The 23825-nt window shown below is 48.6% G+C and overlaps 1 protein-coding gene across 1 annotated transcript in view; it reads left to right on the top strand.

Moving 5' to 3' along the window:
- The window catches only part of LOC122551100 (RIMS-binding protein 2-like), a 188561-nt gene that overhangs the window by 44170 nt on the left and 120566 nt on the right, over positions 1–23825 (top strand). Inside the window, exons 6-9 of the mRNA XM_087999789.1 lie at positions 6435–6587; positions 11798–11970; positions 21418–21586; positions 22841–22906. Coding sequence (XP_087855915.1) covers positions 6435–6587; positions 11798–11970; positions 21418–21586; positions 22841–22906 — 561 coding nt within the window. The remainder of the gene's footprint in view (positions 1–6434; positions 6588–11797; positions 11971–21417; positions 21587–22840; positions 22907–23825) is intronic.

The raw sequence follows: 23825 nt of genomic DNA, 5'->3' as shown, positions 1-23825 counted from the left end.
GATCCATTCTCTAACCGGTGTAATGATAATTGAATAAGTTTTAATGGGCATTGTACCTATCTTTAGGGGCAATTGTACTGTTTTTCCTTCAATCAGATTACCTCCCAGCCCAACCAGCGTGACTGGGGTTCCTTTAAACTTATGGGGCGTCCCATAGATTAAGGTGGCCTCCGCCCCTGTGTCCACTAGAGCCATAACGGTTTGGACGGATTTGCGCCAATAGATAGTCAATGATACATGAGGTCGAATGTCGTCTGCTGACCATTGGCTCGTTCGTGGGCAAACCCTTGGGGCTTGGCCCGATTCCTATTGTTCCTCCCATTCATCTTCCCCAGACAGCACTGGGTAAAGACGTTTGCCTCGCCCTTCTTTGTTCTTGCCTTTCTTACTAGGTTTCCGGCCACGCCTATCCACTTTATAACACTCTCGGAGGGGAGGCCGTACCTCCTCCTCCTCCTCGTCCTCCGAGGATTCCCACCACTGGGAAGTGGAAGTTCTACCCCTTCGAGACTCATTAACAACCGGACCCCGTGTCTGACATTTTTGTGTTAGTAATTCTACTAGGTCTTCCATAGTGGGTCGGGACTCCGTCTCTACCCGGGACACCTTCAGTCCCTTTCGTCTGCATAAGTCTTTTAATTCCGGTGTAGGTAGGCCATCAATCTCCGATGCTGGGACCTGCGCCCGTATCAAAGCTTGCCACAAAGCACGCCGTGAGGGGCCTTGGTTACTTCCTTGATTAGGGTTTACTTTTCCCCCTGCCCGAGCCTCAGGGCGACGCCCCTCCGTGCCCCCCTGAGAAGCACGGGTTGTGGGTCCCCAATCCCCCAAACCACCCATCTCCCTCATCATACTACGGGCATCTCCTAGGGTTTCTCCCCGTCCACTCAACATTATGGTTAATAACAGTGGTTTATAATGGGGGGGGGGCAGTCTTCACTAGGTGGTCTCTAGTCTGTCTACTAACATTTGTGTTATCTACCTCGTCCAGCACTCCCAGCAACAGGGCATCCCGCACACACAAACGGGTTAGCCTCTGAACCCCTTCCTTAATCGTTGTCCAAGTTCCTTCCAAGGGGGGCCAATCGGACGGGAAGGGATACTGTTCGGCCACTGCCCTGGCATACATCCCAAATAGGGTCCCCATACTGCGATCTATTACCATATCCTTGGCTTGGTTGCGGTACCCCAGGTCTATGGCAGCATCCTTTGCTAATCCACCAAACTTGGGAGCATCCTGATAGTCTACCTGCACTTGTTGCCCCCCTTCCTCGAGGAGCCGAATTAGCCATAGCTCTAACGGCTCCCCAGGATTACGTCGGGTTTTCTGGGTGATAAACAGCACCTCATCGGTAGTGAAGTCTTCCGTTAATTCAGAGAATTCTGCGGGAGGCTGAGCCCGCGGTAATTCATGCATAATTGCCTCCCCTTGTTCATTCCGTATAGGGTTTCCTTTCTCATCTAACATTACCTCCCGTTGCACTGGGAGACGTCTCTGAACCTGCTTTCTCCTAACCACTGGTTTAGCTTGGAGTACAGGTGGGTCCTCTTCGTACTGATCATCTAAATCTCCCCAAATGTTCCCATCCCAATGATCGATATCCCACCGATCCCCGTTATTTAACTGGGCTACAAACGCCCGTACTTGTACCGGGTCCGGGGTTCGAGGGACCTTCCTTTTCTCTTTCCGTTTCTTAGCAGACAGATACATAATAGTTCGTCCTGCTAGTTCAGTTAATGCTGTCAATTCAGCTTTTAACTTCATAATTTCCTGCCTCAACATAGAGGCATCTCCCGAACTGAGTCCCTGCTCATGTTTCAGGAGGGCTAATTCTGCTTCAGCTTTTTGGTGCTTGTCTGACTGTTGTCTACAAGCCGCCGCACAGGCCCACATCCTCCGCTGTACCCCAGGCAATGGGTTCTTCGGCAGGACTGGGATCCTCTCAAGGGTGGACAGCAGCGACCCTGGGGTTCCTACGCCCTCGGCCTCCCAGTCCTCCGGTCGCCCCCCACCATTTCTCAAACAAACTGCCACGCCATGCCACGGCCCATGCCATCCCGGGACGGTCGGGACCTCCACAGTTTGTTCCTCTGGTTTCTTAGCCTTTTTCCAAAACATTGTTCTGTATCAAAATCTTTCCTCAATTGCGATTGATCCTGCCGGCTACGCCAAAATGTTTTAAAAAATTCTCAAGGTCAAGGACCAGGCTCGCAGGAAAGTAGTCTGACACAGAACAAACAGCCAAGAGGCGAGTCTGCTAGAATATAAGTGTTTTATTCCCCGCAGTGTCACCACAACCAGTCTCGTACTTACAACGGGTCTGGCTTATACTCACTCTACATGTTACCAAAACTGGGAGCCGTCAGTTCTCGTAGAGCGGTTGCCAACAACCCACGCTCGGCGGTTAAACGTAACCCCGGAGCAGACTCTACCGAACTGGAGACTTCTCCAGCTGATATACCCTTTTCCAGATATAAACATTCATGTGAACAGCAGAGCAAGGCTAAAAAACACATTCCATTCTGGTTACATACAGATAAGAAGATTCACACGGGAAGGTGTATAACAAGATTCACACGGGACTAAGCGACACCTTCCATTTTCGGTTAGAGCAGAGCAAGGCTAAAAGATACATTCCATTCTGGTTATTCACACGGGAAGGTGTATAACAAGATTCACACGGGACCAAGCGACACCTTCCATTTTCGGTTAGATTCACACATGTATTGGGACACAATTTTAACCCTTTCACCACAACATGTAAATAGTCCTGTTTGGTATCTTCACCGGGTTGGCACCTCACCTTCAGGTCTGCCTGGTGCTGATCCTGGCAAGCCCCCCCTGCTCTCTCCATTGAACCAGGGTTGATCCCTTGGCTTGATGGGAATGGTTGAGTGGGCCATGAGGTTACAGACTGTGCTGGAGAACAGTTCTGCTGGTGATGGCCCACAGCATCTCATGGATTCCCAGTTGAGTTACTGGATCTGTTTGAAGTCTGTCCCATTTAGCATGGTGATGGTGTCACACAACACGATGGAGGGCATTCTCAATGTGAAGGTGGGACTTTGTCTCCACAAGGACTGCGTGTTGGTCACTCTTACCGATACTGTCATGGACAGATACATCTGCAGCCAGCAGATTGGTGAGGATGAGGTCAGGTATGTTGTTCCCTCTTGTTGGTTCCCTCCCCACCTGCCACAGACCCAGTCCAGCAGCTCTGTCCTTTAGGACCCGACCTGCTCGATCAGTAATGCTGCTGCCCAGCCACTCTTGGTGGTGGACAGTGAAATCCCCCAGCCAGATACATTCTGTGCCCTTTCCACCCTCAGTGCTCCCTCCAAGTGTTGTTCAACATGGAGGAGCATTGATTCATCAGCCGAGGGAGCTCGGTACCTGGTAATCAGCAGGAGGTTTCCTTCTCCATGTTTAACCTGAAGCCAGGAGACTTTGTGGGATCTGGAGTCAATGTTAGGGACTCTACCTCCCGACTGTATCTCACTCTGCCGCCCCCTCTGCTGGGTCTGTCCTGCCTGTGGGACAGGACATATCCAGGGATGGGGGTGGTGGGCTCTGGGAGATTGTCTGTAAATCTCTAGAAAATGATGCTCACTTAATGACCCAGAACAGAAACAAGTGGCTGAATAGCCTCTTTCTACACTGTAACACTTCAGTGATTCTGTGAATCATGACGTCAGGAAGTGGGAGGGAAGGTTTCTCTCACTAGACGTACAGAAATCTCTTCCATAAATGGCTATTGTTAACTATAAAACTGAGATTAACCTGACAATATTTTGGAACCTGAAAATAGCTGTAGCCCTCGAGTGAGAGCAACATGAGATAGTGGGCAGTGTTGAAACTGTGGAAACCTTTTTGCAAGAAAACACTTGCTTTGGCTTTTCCAGAACAGGGCCCAAAGACCCAGCGGTGAGGCCACCCCACATTTACAGAAGCACCTTCTCTCAAACAGTTTCAACATCACTTACCCTTTACTTTCGTATTTCTTGTGAATTGTCCAATGCCTTCTCTTACATTTTAGTAGTTTACAATGTCATCCACTGTAGGTCTTATTAAATACAGCAGCAGCCTGAGATGTAATATTTATGTCTGAAGCAATTCTGTATCCTTAGCATTGTTTTCTCCACAATGTCCAATCTTGTGCTGTATTTGCCTTTCTCTGATATTAAATCCTTCCAGCAATAATGTTTCTCCTGTCATGTCCTCTTTTGTTTATTCTTCTTCCTTTGACTCTTTCCTGTTAAATAACAACATTGTATCTCTGTACTGCTTACTGGGGATCTGTTTCTGCTTTTTTCCTTTCTTCATGTAAAATGAAGGTTATCTTGCCTTCTACAACCCAAAACTGTTCCAGTTCCCACGTTTCACAGTCCAAAACACTAGCATGCCCCATTCCAAAATTCTCCAAAGCGATTTTATAGGTACAGACTAAATAAACCTTTCTGCTAAAATCATGGTTTACAGTATTAATCTTTTGACTTTATTTCAGTCTTGCAAGTTTTCTGACCATCATTTTCTGTTAAAAACTATCTGTTTTATCTTTTAAATAATGTGTTTGTTGCATCAGTGATGTCTGTGGGATTCCCTGCTGCTGCAGCCTCTGTATTTCGATAAATCTGTGACTGTTCACTTCTCTGCTGTAGATAGGTCTCATGGTGTGCACTCACTGTGTAACACTCAGTACATTTGTTGTCAATGGTTAGTGTTCCTTTCATAACTCCTGTCTCTCCCAGCCCAGAACTTCATGCCATTAATTTGAAGTCTTTCCTCTTATTTACAAAGATTTTTAATTTTAGTCATGAAACTCTGACCGCTGACCTTTGAAACAGGATGCCTCGAGAAATCCTTTGACTCTGAGACCGCTGAGACCAACAGTGTGACTGGTTTCCAAAGCTCTTACCAGCTCACACGGTCTTTCCTGCTCCTCTTACCAGGGTCTGAAGTGAACGCTTTCAGCTGGAGTACAGTTTCTGTGTTGATGCTGTTTCTTCCTGAAGTTTTGCTGATTGCTTGTTCAAATATTTGCAGCTGCTGATGGAGTATTCTGAAAGAAGCCGGTGTTTAAAATGGAAATCATGTTTGTCTTCTGAGAGCTGTTCTTCCCACTGGCCTTTCAGCAGTGATGGATACCCACGACCCAACTCTGGGTTATATGTGTTCAGTAACGTTCTCAAACAGCTAATGGTCAGGTTCAAGTTCTGCCACAATCATCCTTTCTGCTTTTTGAAATAAACAATAACAGTTTAGACAAGGGAGGTGATGGTTCGTGGTCATTATCACTAAACTGTTAATCCAGAGATTCAGGTAATGCTGCGGGGACCCGGGTTCACGTCCTGCCATGGCAGACAGTGCAATTCAAATTCAATAAATATCTGGCATTAAGAATTGAATGATGATGGTGAATCACTGTCAGGAGAACCCGTTACTTCACTAATGCTCTTTAGTGACAGAAATTGCCATCGTTTGCTGCTCTGGTCTATGTGTCACGCCAAACCCACAGCAATATGGTTTACTCTGACCCTGTCCTCTGTACAGTTAGTGATAGATAACAAATGTTAGCCTAGCCAGAGACACCCATATCCCATGAATGAATCAGTTTAAATGAAGCTCCTTGTGGGAACTCTTCCTTCCTATACTGGGTCTGAGGTCTGTTTAGATCAGAGTGGTGCTGGAAAAGCACAGTAGATTGGGCAGCATCCGAGGAGCAGGAAAATCCACGTTTCAGGCAAAAGCCCTTCGTCAGGAATAGAGGCAGGAAGCCTCCAGGGTGACGTCTGGTTAGTTAACAGTGGGAGAGGATGAACTATTAGTAAGTCCTGACAAGAGGAAGGAATGTCTTTACTGAATGATAACAATATTAAAAGTGACATTGGCTAATTAAAAACAATGAACAAGATCTATCAGGAGGCAGGGATAACCTTTATCTCCATCTGGATTTCAATCTGGAGTCCCTGTTCCCCCATCCAGATTGGATGGCTTTGTCAGATCAGGTGGGGCTTAATGCAGGTTTCTATGTTAGCCAGAACAGAGGTGGAGGTGCCGGTGTTGGCCTGGGGTGGACAAGGTCAGAAGTCACACGACCCCAGGTTATAGTCCAACAGTTTGTTTGAAACTAGAAGCTTTCATCAGGTGAAGTGGACCAGTTGGACTATAACTTGGTGTCGTGTGACTTCTGACCATAACAGAACCATTCCGTGTACAGCACCGGTTACACTGAACAAAAGGTTGGAAATTCTCAAGAGCAAGTCAATTCAGAAGCCTTATTGAAAATAACCAGCAGTTTGGTGGGACCTAGTTGAAAGTATTGGACCATGTAAGATCGCAGTACAGTTGAACACTGGACCAATGCAGTGAAAGAGCAGTGTTTTAATGCAGTTTGCTCTGACTTTGTAACATCTGATATTCTTTCTCCATGTAGAAATCACAGTGGACAGTAACAGTGAAGGTGGCCGGTCCCGTTCAGGAAGTGAAGGGAACATCTCTCCAGGGAGAGATGACGTTTATCATCGTAATGTCGTGGGTCGGAGAAAGTGGCCAGCTCAGCGCAGCATGGCTTCCGAGAGCCGATATGGTAATTAATGACCAGTCCTCTCCAATCCTCCATTTCGGCTCCACACCATCCTCCTGATCAGGGATGAGTGACATTGATCACTCGACAACAGGGCACTGATACCCCTCAATCTCCCAGCTCTCTGTCACTACTGTTAGACCAGGCACTAAACAAGATCCTGGCCACTTTCATTTTAAAGAAAACACCAAGTTAAATTTTAAATTAAGCCTTTTAAATTTTAAAGAGGAGCTGAGTTAGAGATGACTCAGCTTTTGCTGAGCTATGATTCGCTGGGTACAGTCAGGGTGAGATACTGACTTCTGGTTGGTTTGTCAAACCCAAGCAGCATTGGAAAGAACAAAAGGCCCTCGTTTCCATGACCTCTACCCACCCTGAAGATTTTTACATTAATCTTTGAACAGTTGTTGGACAGAAACAAAATCTGAGGATTCTGGAAATCTGAAAACAGAGCAGTAAGTATAGGTACGTGAGGAATAAAAGGATGATTAGGATAGGAATAGGGCCAGTCAAAGACAGAAGTGGAAAGTTGAGTGGGGACCCTGTGGAGATCGGAGATGTGCTAAACGAACATTTCTCATTGGTTTTCACTCAGGAAAAGGAGAATATTGGAGAGGAGAAGAATGAGGTACGAGATATTAGACTAGAAAGGATCGAGGTTAATTACGAACAGGTGTTATCAATTCTAGACGGAGTGAAAGTAGACAAGTCCCCTGGGCCGGATGAGATTTATCTGAGGATTCTCTGGGAAGCTAGGGAGGAGATAGCAGAGCCTTTGGCTTTGATATTTGAGTCGTCATTGTCTACAGGTTTAGTACCAGAGGACTGGAGGATTGCAAATGTTGTGCCCTTGTTCAAGAAGGGCAGTAGAGATGACCCAGTAATCATATACCAGTGAGCCTTACTTCTGTTGTAGGAAAGGTTTTGGAAAGGATTATGAGAGATAAGATTTATAATCATCTAGCAAGCAACAATTTGATTTCAGATAGTCAACATGGTTTTGTCAAGGGCAGGTGGTGTCTCACAAAGCTCACTGAGTTTTTTGAGAAGGTGACCAAGCATGTGGATGAGGGTTGGGCAGTTGACGTGGTGTACATGGACTTCAGTAAAGCCTTTGATAAGGTTCCACATGGTAGGCTGTTGAAGAAAATGCAGAGGCATGGAATTGAGGGTGATTTAGCTGTTTGGATTAGAAACTGGCTTTCTGAAAGAAGGCAGTGAGTGGTGGTTGATGGAAAACATTCAGCCTGGAGTCCAGTTACTAGTAGTGTGCCACAAGGATCTGTTTTTGGGACCACTGCTCTTTGTCTTTTTTATAAATGACTTAGACGCAGGCACAGGTGGATGGGTTAGTAAATTTGCAGATGACACTAAAGTTGGTGGAGTAGTGGACAGTTTAGATGAATGTTACAGGTTGCGGGGGACTTGGATAAACTGCAGAATTGGGCTGAGAGGTGGCAAATGGAGTTCAATGCAGCTAAATGTGAGGTGATGCACTTTGGGAAGAATAACAGGAAGGCAGAGTACTGGGTCAATGGAAAGATTCTTGGTAGTGTGGATGTGCAGAGGGATCTTGGAGTCCATGTACATAGATCCCTGAAAGTTGCCACCCACGTTGATAGTGCTGTTAAGAAGGCATACAGTGTGTTAGGTTTCATTGGTAGAGGGATTGAGTTCCGGAACCTCAATATCATGCTGCAACTATACAAAACACTGGTGCGGCCACCCTTGGAATATTGTGTACAGTTCTGGTCCCCATATTTTGGGAAGGATGTGGAAGCATTGGAGAGGTGCAGAGGAGATTTACCAGGATGTTGCCTAGTTTGGAGGGAAGGCCTTATGAGTAAAGGCTGAGAGACTTGAACCTGTTCGCATTGGCAAGAAGAAGGCTAAGAGGGGATTTGATAGAGACATACAAGATGATCGGAGGACTAGATAGGGTAGACCGTGAAAGTCTTTTTCCTAGGATGATGATGTCAGCGTGTACGAGGAGGCATAACTACAAATTGAGGGGTGATAGATTTAAGACAGATGTCAGAGGCAGGTTCTTCACGCAGAAAGTGGTAAGGGCGTGGAATGCCCTACCTGCTAATGTAGTCAACTCAGCCACATCAGGGAGATTTAAACTATCCTTAGATAAGCACATGAATGATTTTCGGATAGTGTAGGGGGACAAACTGAGATTAGTTCACAGGTCGGCACAACATCGAGGGCCGAAGAGCCTGTTCTTGCGCTGTATGGTTCTAGGTTCTAAGTGTTGGGGATACTGAGTTGGCCTGTTATTGTCTGTGTAAAGTGAGACGTGATGTTTCAGGCCTGTGTTCTTTCAGTGGAACAGATATTGGCAGCCAGTTATTGTACAGCAAGATCCCACCAAAACCAAGAACAAATACCCAGATCTGATGGCCAGACCATTAATAACAAATTAAATTCAGTCAATCCTTAACCGATTGAGATATTGGATTGTAGATTTTTTGTGTGGGATTGTCATTTTCTCTGTTCGGAATATTAACAGGGATTTTGTGGAGTCTGCCCTTTCTGGCCACCTGTTCCCACACCCGGACAGAAACTGGGTACAATTCAAAAGGATATTGACAGGAAATGAGCTGCACGGTGACTCAGTGGTTAGCACTGCTGCTTCACAGAGCCAGGTACCCAGGTTTGATTCCAACTCTCTGTGTGGAGTTTGCACATTCTCCCCGTGTCTGCGTGGGTTTCCTCTGGGTGCTCTGGTTTCCTCCCACAATCCAAAGATGTGCAGGTTAGGGTGAATTGGCCATGCTACATTGCCCATAGTGTTCAAGGATATGTAGGTTAGGAGCATTAATCAAGAGTAAATGTAGAGTAATGAGTTTGGGTGGGTTACTGTTTGGAGGTTTGGTGTGGATCTGTTGGACCAAAGGGCCTGTTTCACACTGTAGGGATTCGAGGAAATATTCATTTCCACAATTCACTGTCCCTGGGTGTCAGTGACCCCGTGGATAGTGCTGGATTTCTTTTTGTGTAATGGACTATCAATTTCCTGGGTGGTGGGGTGTGTGGAATACTGGATGTTGTCCAGCAACAGCACATCCCATGAAACCTGATGGCAGAGACAGAAACTAGTTTCCTTTTAGAAAGAGGGACAGATCCATCCAGAAGGTCACTGAATGTGCAAGTTTCTCTCCAAGAGAAAACGGGGTCATTCAGAGTAAAAAAAACACCTAGAAAATCAATACTACAGTTTAACAGTCTCCAAAAAAATCAAGGCAGAAGAAAGTAAGTCCTGATTGGCTTAGAAATGTCTAAGAGAAAGATTCCAGTATCAGAAGGCTTCAAACTATAATAGATGAGGACCTATTTTATTGTAGTTTATAGAGGGAGATATCGTTAACCTCTCCGTATTACAATGTGAGGTTCCCACCTGCTCCAAGAAGACCACTATCATTCCAGTGCCAAGGAAAAATCAAGCCGTGCATCTTCAGGATTAGCAGCCAGTGGCTCTGATATCCATCATGACAAAGTGCTTTGAAAGATCAGTCATGGCTCACAACAACTCCAGCCTCTCAGACTGCCTTGTTCCACTACAATTCACCTACTGTCACAATGGTTCCACAGCAAACACCATCTCCCTAACCCAACACTCATCACTGGAACATATGAATTACAAGTTCACCTAAGTCAGACTCCTATTTATTGACTTTAGCTCTGTTTTCAACACCATGATTCCAACAAAACGCATCTCCAAACTCTGAGATGTAGGACCCTGTTGTCCCTCTGCAACTGGATCCTTGATTTTCTGAGCCACAGACTCAGTAAAGACAGGTGACAAAACCCGTCTCCACGATAATCCTCAGTAGAAGCCCTCCCTAAGGCTGCGTACTCAGCCCCTTACTGTACTCCTTATACACTCCCGACTCTGTGACCAAATTCAGCTCTAACCCTATTTATAAATTTGTTGATAACACCACAGAAGTGGATTGGATCTCAAAAAATGATGAGACAGGATACAGGATAGAGAGAGAGAGAGAGAGAGAGGTTAGTGCATGGGGTAAAGACAACAATCTCTCCCTCGATGAATCACAGCTTGGTATGGCCAAAGGCCCCAGGAAATTGTGAACACAGCTCAGTCCATCACGCAAAGCAGCCTCCCATCCATTAACTCCGTCTACACTTCTGGCTGCCCCGGGAAAGCAGCCAACATCATCAAATGCCCCTCCCACCCCAGAAATACTCTCTGCCACTCTCTTCCATCAGCAGAAGATATAAAAGTTTGAAAACACATACCAACAGATTCAAGAACAGCTTCTTCCCCATGTTATCAGATTTATGAATGGCCCTCTCATATATTAGCGTTGCTCTTTCTCTGCTCCTTCTCTGCAGCTGTGACACTGCATTCTGCAGTCTGATGGATTTAAGAAATGATTTGCCTGGATAGCATAGAAAACAATACTTTTCATTGTATCTCAGAACATGTGACAATAATGATCAGATCAAATCCTATAAGGCTGTTAAATGCACAAGTTTTAGAACACATGTTCAGGGATAAGTGAGCTGTGTTAGCAGTTTGTTGAAGAGTTTCATGAGGAGACAGTAATTAAAGAGAAAAAGTGTTGGGCGATTGCAGATGTTTGGTGGAAGGAAAGTAATTATTACCATGCCCATTGAAGAAGGAGTTTCCAGATGAAAGCAGGTTGGACCTTTCACTGGAGTGAGACATCTGTGAGGTTGGTGCACATATAAAAGGGTTAAATATTTATCTCTGCTATTTATAATAACACTAATTCAAATAGTTCTTCTAAAGTGTTTTTTGTTTTTATGTGTAATGTGTGTTGGTATTCTTTTGTTAAATGTACACTGGCAGCCTCTTGTGAACATGTTCAGTCACTGCCCATCACAGTAAACAAATTCAACAATGAAACAGACCTCCAGCAAGCCAGGATTTACTCTGGGATCTGACTTGTCCCACCTTACCAGCAACTGGGGTCATAACAATAAGAGAGATGATTGTAATCGTATTGCTTTTTTATGGGATCTTGCTGTGCACAAATTGACTGTGGCATTTTCGATGTTACAAAAATATCTATGCTTTGAAAAGTGTGACATATTCTATGACATACTTTGGGATGTCTTCTTGTGAAGTTGTGTTTGCGAAGGTTGTGATGTTGACAGCAAGAGCAGCATTTCTGTTCCTGTGCAGTCTCTCAGTCGGTCTGAGTGTGTACATTTCTCAGCCAGGTCCTGTGCTCAGGAGCGCCTCTCCCCAGAGTCTGAGGGCGATGTTTGCAGTGAGGATGTCCTGCCCAGGATTTTCGTCGCTCTTTTTGATTATGATCCTTTATCAATGTCACCCAATCCTGATGCTGCTGATGAAGAACTGCCCTTCAAAGAAGGTCAAATAATCAAGGTAACATAATGTGAGATCTCGCAGATACTGGAAATCTGAAACAAATGCAGAAAATGCCAAAAGCACTCGGCAGGTCAATGACCTCTGTTTGCTCTGATTAACCAATGACTCGGTATTTGTTTTATCGTGTGAAGGGCCTGGAGAGGATGATAACTCCATGAAGTTTCCCCTCTCAGGGAATCCAGAGTTTGGGTGGGGAGGTGGAATTGAAGATCACCCACAATCACACTGAATGATAGCAGGACAGGCTCAAGGGGCTGAATGGCCTGCTGCTGTTCTCATGTTCTTTCTTTCACTGAGATACCTGTCCCTGTGTTACATTGCTGTTCTGTGTCACTTCATCTGGTTAACAATTTTAAAATAATTTGCAAACGTTTCCAGTTTTCCAACAGTTTATTCCATTAGATTTGTTTGTTGTTTGATTCCTTTTTTCAGGCTGATCTTTTTCAGCTTTATTTTACTTTATCTTCAAGGTGCAGTTACCTCTCAGTCCAAGTCCATCTTTCCCGTATTCCATATCCGATCCCCCATCATCTCCCAATCAGGTTTCCACTTTGTCCAACCACAGGAGAGACAGGAATGACATTCAGCCTGACAATGTCTAGACCCACTGGCCCTGCTCACCTGGACAGTGTCTGGCCCTGCTCACCTGGACAGTGTCTGACCCTGCTCACCTGGACAGTGTCTGGCCCTGCTCACCTGGACAGTGTCTGACCCTGCTCACCTGGACAGTGTCTCACCCTGCTCACCTGGACAGTGTCTGACCCTGCTCACCTGGACATTGTCTCACCCTGCTCACCTGGACAGTGTCTGGCCCTGCTCACCTGGACAGTGTCTGACCCTGCTCACCTGGACAGTGTCTGGCCCTGCTCACCTGGACAGTGTCTGGCCTTGCTCACCTGGACAGTGTCTGACCCTGCTAACCTGGACAGTGTCTGACCCTGCTCACCTGGACAGTGTCTGGCCCTGCTCACCTGGACAGTGTCTGGCCTTGCTCACCTGGACAGTGTCTGACCATGCTCACCTGGACAGTGTCTGACCCTGCTCACCTGGACAGTGTCTCACCCTGCTCACCTGGACAGTGTCTGACCCTGCTCACCTGGACAGTGTCTGACCCTGCTCACCTGGACAGTGTCTCACCCTGCTCACCTGGACAGTGTCTGACCCTGCTCACCTGGACAGTGTCTGGCCTTGCTCACCTGGACAGTGTCTCACCCTGCTCACCTGGACAGTGTCTGACCCTGCTCACCTGGACAGTGTCTGACCCTGCTCACCTGCACAGTGTCTGACCCTGCTCACCTGGACAGTGTCTGGCCTTGCTCACCTGGACAGTGTCTGACCCTGCTCACCTGGACAGTGTCTGACCCTGCTCACCTGGACAGTGTCTGACCCTGCTCACCTGGACAGTGTCTGGCCTTGCTCACCTGGACAGTGTCTCACCCTGCTCACCTGGACAGTGTCTGACCCTGCTCACCTGGACAGTGTCTCACCCTGCTCACCTGGACAGTGTCTGACCCTGCTCACCTAGACAGTGTCTGACCCTGCTCACCTGGACAGTGTCTGACCCTGCTCACCTGGACAGTGTCTGACCCTGCTCACCTGGACAGTGTCTGGCCCTGCTCACCTGGACAGTGTCTGGCCCTGCTCACCTGGACAGTGTCTGACCCTGCTCACCTGCACAGTGTCTGACCCTGCTCACCTGGACAGTGTCTGGCCTTGCTCACCTGGACAGTGTCTGACCCTGCTCACCTGGACAGTGTCTGACCCTGCTCACCTGGACAGTGTCTCACCCTGCTCACCTGGACAGTGTCTGACCCTGCTCACCTGGACAGTGTCTGGCCTTGCTCACCTGGACAGTGTCTCACCCTGCTCACCTGGACAGTGTCTGACCCTGCTCACCTGGACAGTGTCTGACCCTGCTCACCTGCACAGTGTCTGACCCTGCTCACCTGGACAGTGTCTGACCCTGCTCACCTGCACAGTGTCTGACCCTGCTCACCTGGACAGTGTCTGGCCTTGCTCACCTAGACAGTGTCTGACCCTGCTCACCTGGACAGTGTCTGGCCTTGCTCACCTGGACAGTGTCTGACCCTGCTCACCTGGACAGTGTCTGGCCTTGCTCACCTAGACAGTGTCTGACCCTGCTCACCTGGACAGTGTCTGACCCTGCTCACCTAGACAGTGTCTGACCCTGCTCACCTGGACAGTGTCTGACCCTGCTCACCTAGACAGTGTCTGACCCTGCTCACCTGGACAGTGTCTGACCCTGCTCACCTGGACAGTGTCTGGCCTTGCTCACCTGGACAGTGTCTGACCCTGCTCACCTGGACAGTGTCTCACCCTGCTCACCTGGACAGTGTCTGACCCTGCTCACCTAGACAGTGTCTGACCCTGCTCACCTGGACAGTGTCTGACCCTGCTCACCTGGACAGTGTCTGGCCTTGCTCACCTAGACAGTGTCTGACCCTGCTCACCTGGACAGTGTCTGACCCTGCTCACCTAGACAGTGTCTGACCCTGCTCACCTGGACAGTGTCTGACCCTGCTCACCTGGACAGTGTCTGACCCTGCTCACCTAGACAGTGTCTGACCCTGCTCACCTGGACAGTGTCTGGCCTTGCTCACCTGGACAGTGTCTGGCCTTGCTCACCTAGACAGTGTCTGACCCTGCTCACCTGGACAGTGTCTGACCCTGCTCACCTGGACAGTGTCTGACCCTGCTCACCTGGACAGTGTCTGACCCTGCTCACCTGGACAGTGTCTGGCCCTGCTCACCTGGACAGTGTATGGCCCTGCTCACCTGGACAGTGTCTGACCCTGCTCACCTGGACAGTGTCTGACCCTGCTCACCTGGACAGTGTCTGGCCCTGCTCACCTGGACAGTGTCTGACCCTGCTCACCTGGACAGTGTCTGGCCCTGCTCACCTGGACAGTGTCTGACCCTGCTCACCTGGACAGTGTCTGGCCCTGCTCACCTGGACAGTGTCTGACCCTGCTCACCTGGACAGTGTCTGACCCTGCTAACCTGGACAGTGTCTGACCCTGCTCACCTGGACAGTGTCTGGCCTTGCTCACCTGGACAGTGTCTGACCCTGCTCACCTGGACAGTGTCTGACCCTGCTCACCTGGACAGTGTCTGGCCTTGCTCACCTGGACAGTGTCTGGCCCTGCTCAACTGGACAGTGTCTGGCCTTGCTCACCTGGACAGTGTCTGACCCTGCTCACCTGGACAGTGTCTGGCCCTGCTCACCTGGACAGTGTCTGGCCTTGCTCACCTGGACAGTGTCTGACTCTGCTCACCTGGACAGTGTCTGACCCTGCTCACCTGGACAGTGTCTGACTCTGCTCACCTGGACAGTGTCTGGCCTTGCTCACCTGGACAGTGTCTGACTCTGCTCACCTGGACAGTGTCTGACTCTGCTCACCTGGACAGTGTCTGACCCTGCTCACCTGGACAGTGTCTGACTCTGCTCACCTGGACAGTGTCTGACCCTGCTCACCTGGACAGTGTCTGGCCCTGCTCACCTGGACAGTGTCTGACCCTGCTCACCTGGACAGTGTCTGACCCTGCTCACCTGGACAGTGTCTGGCCCTGCTCACCTGGACAGTGTCTGACTCTGCTCACCTGGACAGTGTCTGACCCTGCTCACCTGGACAGTGTCTGGCCCTGCTCACCTGGACAGTGTCTGACCCTGCTCACCTGGACAGTGTCTGACCCTGCTCACCTGGACAGTGTCTGGCCCTGCTCACCTGGACAGTGTCTGACTCTGCTCACCTGGACAGTGTCTGACCCTGCTCACCTAGACAGTGTCTGACCCTGCTCACCTGGACAGTGTCTGACCCTGCTCACCTGGACAGTGTCTGGCCTTGCTCACCTGGACAGTGTCTGACTCTGCTCACCTGGACAGTGTCTGACCCTGCTCACCTGGACAGTGTCTGGCCCTGCTCACCTGGACAGTGTCTGGCCCTGCTCACCTGGACAGTGTCTGGCCTTGCTCACCTGGACAGTGTCTGACCCTGCTCACCTGGACAGTGTCTGACCCTGCTCACCTGGACAGTGTCTGGCCCTGCTCACCTGGACAGTGTCTGACCCTGCTCACCCGGACAGTGTCTGACCCTGCTCACCTGGACAGTGTCTGACCCTGCTCACCTGGACAGTGTATGACCCTGCTCACCTGGACAGTATCTGACCCTGCTCACCTGACGATGTCTGGACCCACTGACCCTGCTCACACGAGACCATCTGTGTGTAACAGCCCCTTCCTCATCCCTACGGACTCGTCCACTGGGGCTGCATGTGTTAGCTTTCCATTTCAACCAGAGGATCTGTGGGAATCACAGAGATTTATTCCTGAACTCTTCCTCATCCAAGTATCATTGTCCTGGGGGCATTATTGGATGACATATTGTCCCATACCATTGAGCTCCATCACACAGGCTCAAAGGATCATCCAACTCAGTCCCCTGTTCCTGCGTCCTCCACAGGACCTCAACTGCTTCCTGAGGCAGAGAATTCCACAGCTCCCCATTCTCTTGGTGAAGAGATCTCTCCCCATCTTAGTCTGAAATGAGCTGCCCTGTATCCTTGGAATGTGATCCCCTGGTTCTGAGCTCCTCAGTCGTCAGGAACATCCCTCCTGTGTTCAAGACCATATGCTAAAGGAGTGGAATTAGGCCATTTGGCCCATCGGATCTGCTCTGTCATTGCTGAAATGTTTCTCAACCCCATTCCCCTGCCTTCTCCCTGTAACCTTTGATCCCGTTACCAATCAGGAACTTGTCTATCTCTGTCTTAAACACACTCAATGACTTGGCCTCCACAGCCCCCTCTGCAGCAATGAGTCGCACAGAGTCACCACCCTCCGGCTGAAGAAATTCCTCCTTTTCTCCACTCTAAAGGGTCGTCTCTTCACTCGGAGGCTGGGCCCTTGGGTCCGAGTCTCTCCGACTGGAAACATCTTCTCCACGTCCACTCTGTCCGGGCCTCTCAGTATTCTGTATGTTTCAGTCAGATCCCTCCTCATCCTTCTAAACTCCATCAAGTACAGACCCAGAGTCCTCAACTGCTCCTGATATGATGCACCCTTCATCCCAGGATCATTCTTGTGAACCTCCTCAGGACCCCCTCCAATACCTGCACATCCTTCCTTAGATACGGGGCCCAAAACTGCTCACAATGTTCCAAATGTGGTCTGACCAGAGCCTTATACAGCCTCAGCAGGACATCTCTACCCTTATAGTCCTCTTGAAATAAGTGCTAATATTGCACTCACCTTCCTGAATGCCAACTGAACCTGCCTGTTAACCTTAAGAGAGGCCTGAACCAGGACTCCCAAGTGCCTTTGTGCTTCAGATTTCCCGTTTAGAAAATAGTCTACACTTCTACACTTCATACCAAAGTGCATCACCTCACACTTTCCCACATTGTATTCCATCTGCCACTTCCTTGCCCACTCTCCCAGCCTGGTAAAAACAATGACTGCAGATGCTGGAAACCAGATCTGGATCAGTGGTGCTGGAAGAGCACAGCAATTCAGGCAGCATCCGCCTGCCTAAGACCTTCTGCAGCCTCCCCACTTCCTCAACACTACCCATCCTCCACCTATCTTTGTGTCATCTGCAAACTTAGCAACAATACCCACAATCTCTTGTCCAGGGCGTTAGTGTATCACGTGAATAGTCATGGTCCCAACACTGACCCCTGCAGAATTCCACTAGCACCAGCTGCCATCTTGATAGAGACCCCTTTACCCACACCCTCTGCCTTCTGCCAGTCAGCTAATCCTCTGTCCAAGCCTGTACCTTGCCCCTAACACCATGGGCTGTTATCTTATTTAGCAGCCTCCTGTACAGCACCTTGTCAAAGGCCTTCTGCAAATCCAAATAGATCACACCCACTCACTCTCCTTTGTCTAATTTGCTCATGAACTCCTCAAAGAATTCTAACAGGTTTCTCAGGCAGGACCTCCCCTTGATGAAGCCGTGCTGACTCTGCCCTACTTTACCATGAACTTCCAAGTACTCCACAATCGCATCCTTAATGACGGACTCTCAAATCTTACCAACGACTGAGGTCGGGCTAACTGGACTATAGCTTCCTGTCTTCTGCCTCCCTCCATTCTTAAACAGGGAGGGGGTGGGGTGGGGGGGGGGTTACATAAACCATTGTCCAATTCTCCAGGACCCTCCCTGATTCTCGAGTCCTGAAAGATCGTCATCAATGTCTCCACTTATTCTGCAGGTGTCTCCTTCTGAACCCTCGGGTGTAGCCCACCCTGTCTGGTGATGTATCCACCTTCAAACCTTGCAGCTTCCCCAGCACCTTCTCCTTCGTGATGGTCACTATACTCACCTCTCCTTCCCGACACAGATCTTTTTAAGGTCTGGCATGCTACTTGAGCCTTCTACCATGAATGCTAATGCAAAGTGCCGATTCGGTTCCTCCATCATTTCTTTGTTCCCTGTTCTAATTCTCTAGCCTCGTTTTCTGGCATCTAATGTCCATTCTTGCCGCTCTTACTTTTTAGATATCTATCAAAAAACTCGAGCAATCTTCTTTTATATTCCTTCCTAGCTTACTCTCATATTTTATCTTCTCCATCCTATTTCTTTTACAGTTATCCTGGTTTTTAATGGCCTTCCAATCCTCTGGATTCCCACTAACTTTCACCGCATTGTATGCTTTATCTTTTGCTTTCCTGCTGTCTCTGACTTCCCCTTGTCAGCTATGGTTGCCTCATCCTCTCTCCCTCTTTCTTGGGATGAATTTCTGCTGTGCCTCCCGAATTGCCCCCCAGGAACGCTTTCCCTTGCTGCTGCATGGTCTTCCCTATTAGCCTCCCTTCCCAGAAGAGCCTCTTATGTAACTCAAATGCAGATTTACTCCTGATTAAGTACGATGCAATACACTTTCCCTTGCTGCTGCATGGTCTTCCCTATTAGGCCCCTTTCTCAATCAACTCTGGCCAGCTCCTCCCTTATGCCTTTGTAGTTCCCTTTTACTCAATTGGAATCCTGTTCCATCTGACTGCAACTTCTCTCTCAGATTGCAGGGTGAATTCTACTGTCAGTGCTTCCTCTGGGGGTTCCTTCACTTTCTGCTCCCTAATCAAGTCTCCCTCATTACACGTCACCAAATCTAGGGCTCCTTGTTGCCTATTGGGCTCTACCACAGGCTGCTGCAAAGAAATCTCACAGACATTCCATGAATTCTATTTGCATATCAAAGTCCCCTATGATTGTTGGAATTGTGTCTTTCTGACATGCCTTTTCTAACTCCTGATTTATTTTCTGCCCCACATCCTGACTACTGCTAGGAGGCCTGTACATGACTCCCATTAGGGAATTAGAGACCAAAACTGTACCCAGTGTTGTGAGGATCCCAGTATCATGTTCCGGCCCTCAGAGAAGCTCCACTCTCTTGGCACTGATTCCATTCTGAGCTCACCTTTTAAACCCAGACCAGCTCCAAAAGTGCCTTCTGTTACACGGAACAGATCAACTTCTTCAGCTGGACTCTGGGACTGTACTCAATGGAGTTTAAAAAGATGAGGGGGGATCTAATTGAAACTTACAGAATACTGAATGGCCTGGATAGAGTAAATGTTGGGAAGAGGTTTCCATTGGGAGGAGAGACTAGGACCTGAGGGCACAGCCTTCGAGTAAAGGGAAGAGCTTTCAGAATGGAGACAAGGAGAAACTTCAGTCAGAGAGTGGGGACTCTGTGGAATTCACTGCCACAGAGGGCTGTGGAGGCCAGGTCACTGGGGATATTTAAGACAGAGGTAGGTAGGCTGTTGATTGTCAAGGGGATCAAAGGTTATGGGGAGAAAGTGGGAGAATGGGGTTGAAAAACCTATCAGCCATGACAGAATGATGGAGCAGACTCAATGGGCAGAATGGTCTAATTTCTACTTCTATGTCTGATGGTCTTATGGAATGGCTCATCCCCTTCAGCTGATCAGCTGCTGAAGCCAATGTCACCTCTGAACTCAGATAGTGCTGTCCCTCTTCACACTTCCTTGCCCAAGAGAGACTGCGGTGTTTAATTCATTGTCATTGTGAAGTGAGTGGATTTGGAAAGTGTGAAACTACTATGATTAGAGTCTGTGCAGGAGATTATTGGAGAAAACTAGGGGATATAGTAATTAGGACAAGATTATTGAGCTGGATTTACAAACCTGCCATACGGTTGAAAACAGAGTGGGAATTCATTGTCATACAATCAGAGAAACATACAGAAATAAAAAAAGACCATTCAGCCCCTTGTGCTAGTGTTGGCTCTTAGAATAAATGTGTTTGTTTCGTCCCATTTTCCTGCCTCTTATAACCCTGTCAATTTCTCATCCTCTGGTACTCTGTTTCCTTTTAAAATTGGTGATGGAATCCATTTGTAAATCTTTACAGGACAGTGCTCTATACCTGGCAACTTTGAAAATATCTTCCACCATCTTCCTTCCATGTCTTTTGCAGTGATTTTCAGTGTGTGGCCTTGCGTTAACAACTCACTCCAGTAAATGTCCCGGAATCCCTCCATCTTATAAACCTCTCTTCACTCCCTTCCTGACCTTCTCTATTCCATGGAGAGAAGGCCAAACTTATCCAGCCTGCCCTCATTCCCAGAGTTCTACATTCCCAAAGTTGATTCAATCCTGGGAGACCTTGTGTGAACCATTTTGAATGCATTCAGATCTTAGCTGGTGTGTACCAGGTATTGTTCTGTTTACAAACTGGGACAGGTATAAATACCGCAGGGAGCAGTGGGCCCACACAGCCTCTTGTTGAATATTACAGTAAACCAATTTGCAGTGTGAAAAACATCCCCCACCTCCCTCTGCTCTGTTACCCACACCAGTGGGCTCTCCCTGAATTCCACATGCTCTGATCTGGCCAGACATTCAGCAGAGTCTCTTGTCCAATCCCTTCAGAGAGTCTCTGTACACATCTGCTACACCACTTTGATCAACCTGCTGTTCCCTCCACCCAAACAGGCCAATCGGACAACTTGGTTTTAACCAATTCCCTCCTTCCTTCGTCTTTACTTCATTTACTGATTCTAACTTTATTTTGCCCTCGATAATGATTTGTAGTGTCTTCTCCATCACCAACTGTGTCCATCACAGGCAAGGTGTGAGAGTGAGTGTGTGTGAGAGTGAGTGTGTGTGAGAGTGAGTGTGTGTGAGAGTGAGTGTGTGTGAGAGTGTGTAAGTGCGAGTGTGAGTGTATGAGTGTGTGTAAGTGTGAGAGTGAGTGTGAGTGAGTGTGTGTGTGTGTGAGTGAGTGTGAGAGTGTGTAAGTGAGTGAGTGTGTAAGTGAGTGAGTGTGAGAGAGTGTGAGTGAGTGAGTGTGAGAGTGTGAGAGTGTGTAAGTGAGTGAGTGTGAGAGTGGGTGTGGTTCTATGCCAGCGTCTGCTGGCCTGTTCTGTGATGAGCTGTATTCTGTTTGGCAGGTCCATGGGTCGAAGGATGTAGATGGGTTCTACCATGGGGAGAGGAATGGCAGAGTGGGTCTGATTCCGTGTAACATGGTGTCGGAGATCCAGGCTGATGATGAGGAGATGGTGGATGAGCTGGTGAAACGGGGTTACCTTCCCCTCAACACTCCTGTGGAGAAAATTGGTATTGCTCATGGTCAACTTCAGACAGTGTGTCCTGACCGACTCCCTCTGCATTGTCAACTTCAGACAGTGTGTCCTGACAGACTCCCTCTGCATTGGGTAACCTCAGACAGTGTGTCCTGACCGACTCTCTCTGCATTGGGTAACCTCAGACAGTGTGTCCTGACCGACTCTCTCTGCATTGGGTAACCTCAGACAGTGTGTCCTGACCGACTCTCTCTGCATTGGGTAACCTCAGACAGTGTGTCCTGACAGACTCCCTCTGCATTGGGTAACCTCAGACAGTGTGTCCTGACCGACTCCCTCTGCATTGTCAACTTCAGACAGTGTGTCCTGACAGACTCCCTCTGCATTGGGTAACCTCAGACAGTGTGTCCTGACCGACTCTCTCTGCATTGGGTAACCTCAGACAGTGTGTCCTGACCGACTCCCTCTGCATTGTTAACCTCAGACAGTGTGTCCTGACCAACTCCCTCTGCATTGGGTAATCTCAGACAGTGTGTCCTGACCGACTCCCTCTGTATTGTTAACCTCAGACAGTGTGTCCTGACCAACTCCCTCTGCATTGGGTAACCTCAGACAATGTGTCCTGACCGACTCCCTCTGCATTGTTAACCTCAGACAGTGTGTCCTGACCGACTCCCTCTGCATTGTTAACCTCAGACAGTGTGTCCTGACGGACTCCCTCTGCATTGGGTAACCTCAGACAGTGTGTCCTGACCGACTCCCTCTGCATTCATTTGCCGCCTTTTCAGACCCTGGTCCAGATCAGCACTCCACACTGATTGGATGCACATACTTGAGATGTTATGTCTCCCTGAATATGATCCAGATGTCAGAGGAAAACACCCAGCAAATGACCCTGACTGAGACCCTCGGCATCTTATTACACAGCTGGCTGTCATGTGATGGGTGTTAGACCCACAGCACAGTGATGGGATGTGGGAATGGCCTGGATAATGGCTCTGCACACTACATCAGGCTCCTGCTGCTTACTCTCAGCAATTCACTGTGTTACTGAGCTGAGTCCTGTCAGATGAGTGTGTAGCCCATTCCCCATGAGCACGGTCACAGTGTGAACCCGGTCTCTTCCCCCTCCTGATGAATTCCGTTGCCTTTCCGGGTACATTGTGCTTTCATTCTGACAGACTATGAACATGTTATTTTACGCGGTTGAAGCTGTCTCAGCAAATCCTCTGGTTGCTTCATGTTTTCTCTTGGTCTGTTTTTATTTGAACGCATCCCATTCCTGAAGTGAATTCTGAACGTGACAAGGAGACCACACGCCCTGTTAACCGCAAATCCCGCAAGTCGAAACGAGGTCTGTGGAATCTCACTTGTTCAATGTCAGTTGTGTGCCATTTGTTTTGTTTTCATTTGAGTTTGCGGATTTGGCTTTGGGTTGTCGAAGGGCAAAGTGGTTTATTTTGTATTTTCAATCCTATTCCACCTTGAACACGGAGTGGCTGTGGGGGAGGCTCTGGGAGTGGGGGGGGTATGTGTGTGGGCCGGAGGACATGGGGTGGGGATGACGAGGTGTGGGTGGGGGGTGGTGTGGGAGGTGATTGTGGGGGGTGGGGGGGGAGTGTGGGTGGGGAGTGGTGTGGGAGGTGATTGTGGGGTTTGGGGGGGGAGTGTGGGTGGGGAGTGGTGTGAGTGGTGATTGTGGGGTTTGGGGGAGTGTGGGTGGGGGTTGGTGTGAGTGGTGATTTTGGGGGTGGAGGGTGATGTGGGAGGTGATTGTGGGGGGTGGGGGGGAGTGTGGGTGGGGAGTAGTGTGGGGGTGGGGGTGGTGAAGCATCAGACTGATGGCCAATGTTCAGAACCATTCTCCACCCCTCAGAGAAGGGCTTATGCCTGAAACGTCGATTCTCCTGTTCCCTGGATGCTGCCTGACCTGCAACACATTTTCAGCTGCAACAAGATCTTGACAATACCCAGCTTGGGCTAAGAGTGGCCAGCAACACTCACACCACACAAATGCCAGGCTATAACCATCGCCAGTTAGAGACAATCTCATTACCAGCCCTTGATATTCAATTCCCACTACTGAATCCCCCAGTATCAATATTCTGGGGTTACTATTGAGCAGAAACTCACTGGACTGTCCACAAAAACACAATGGCTATAAGAGTAGGTCAGAGACTGGGTATCTTGCAGCAAGTACCTCTCACCCTGACTCCCCAAAGCCTGTCCACATCTACAAGGCACAACTCAGGAGGGTGAGGGAATACTCCCCA

Source organism: Chiloscyllium plagiosum, unplaced genomic scaffold (genome assembly GCF_037043375.1).
Source record: "Chiloscyllium plagiosum isolate Xiang-an unplaced genomic scaffold, Cpla_swu_hap1 HiC_scaffold_24, whole genome shotgun sequence".
NCBI lineage: Eukaryota > Metazoa > Chordata > Chondrichthyes > Orectolobiformes > Hemiscylliidae > Chiloscyllium > Chiloscyllium plagiosum.
The sequence above is the reverse complement of the archived record's forward strand: the minus strand, read 5'-3'. Positions and strand labels throughout refer to the sequence as shown.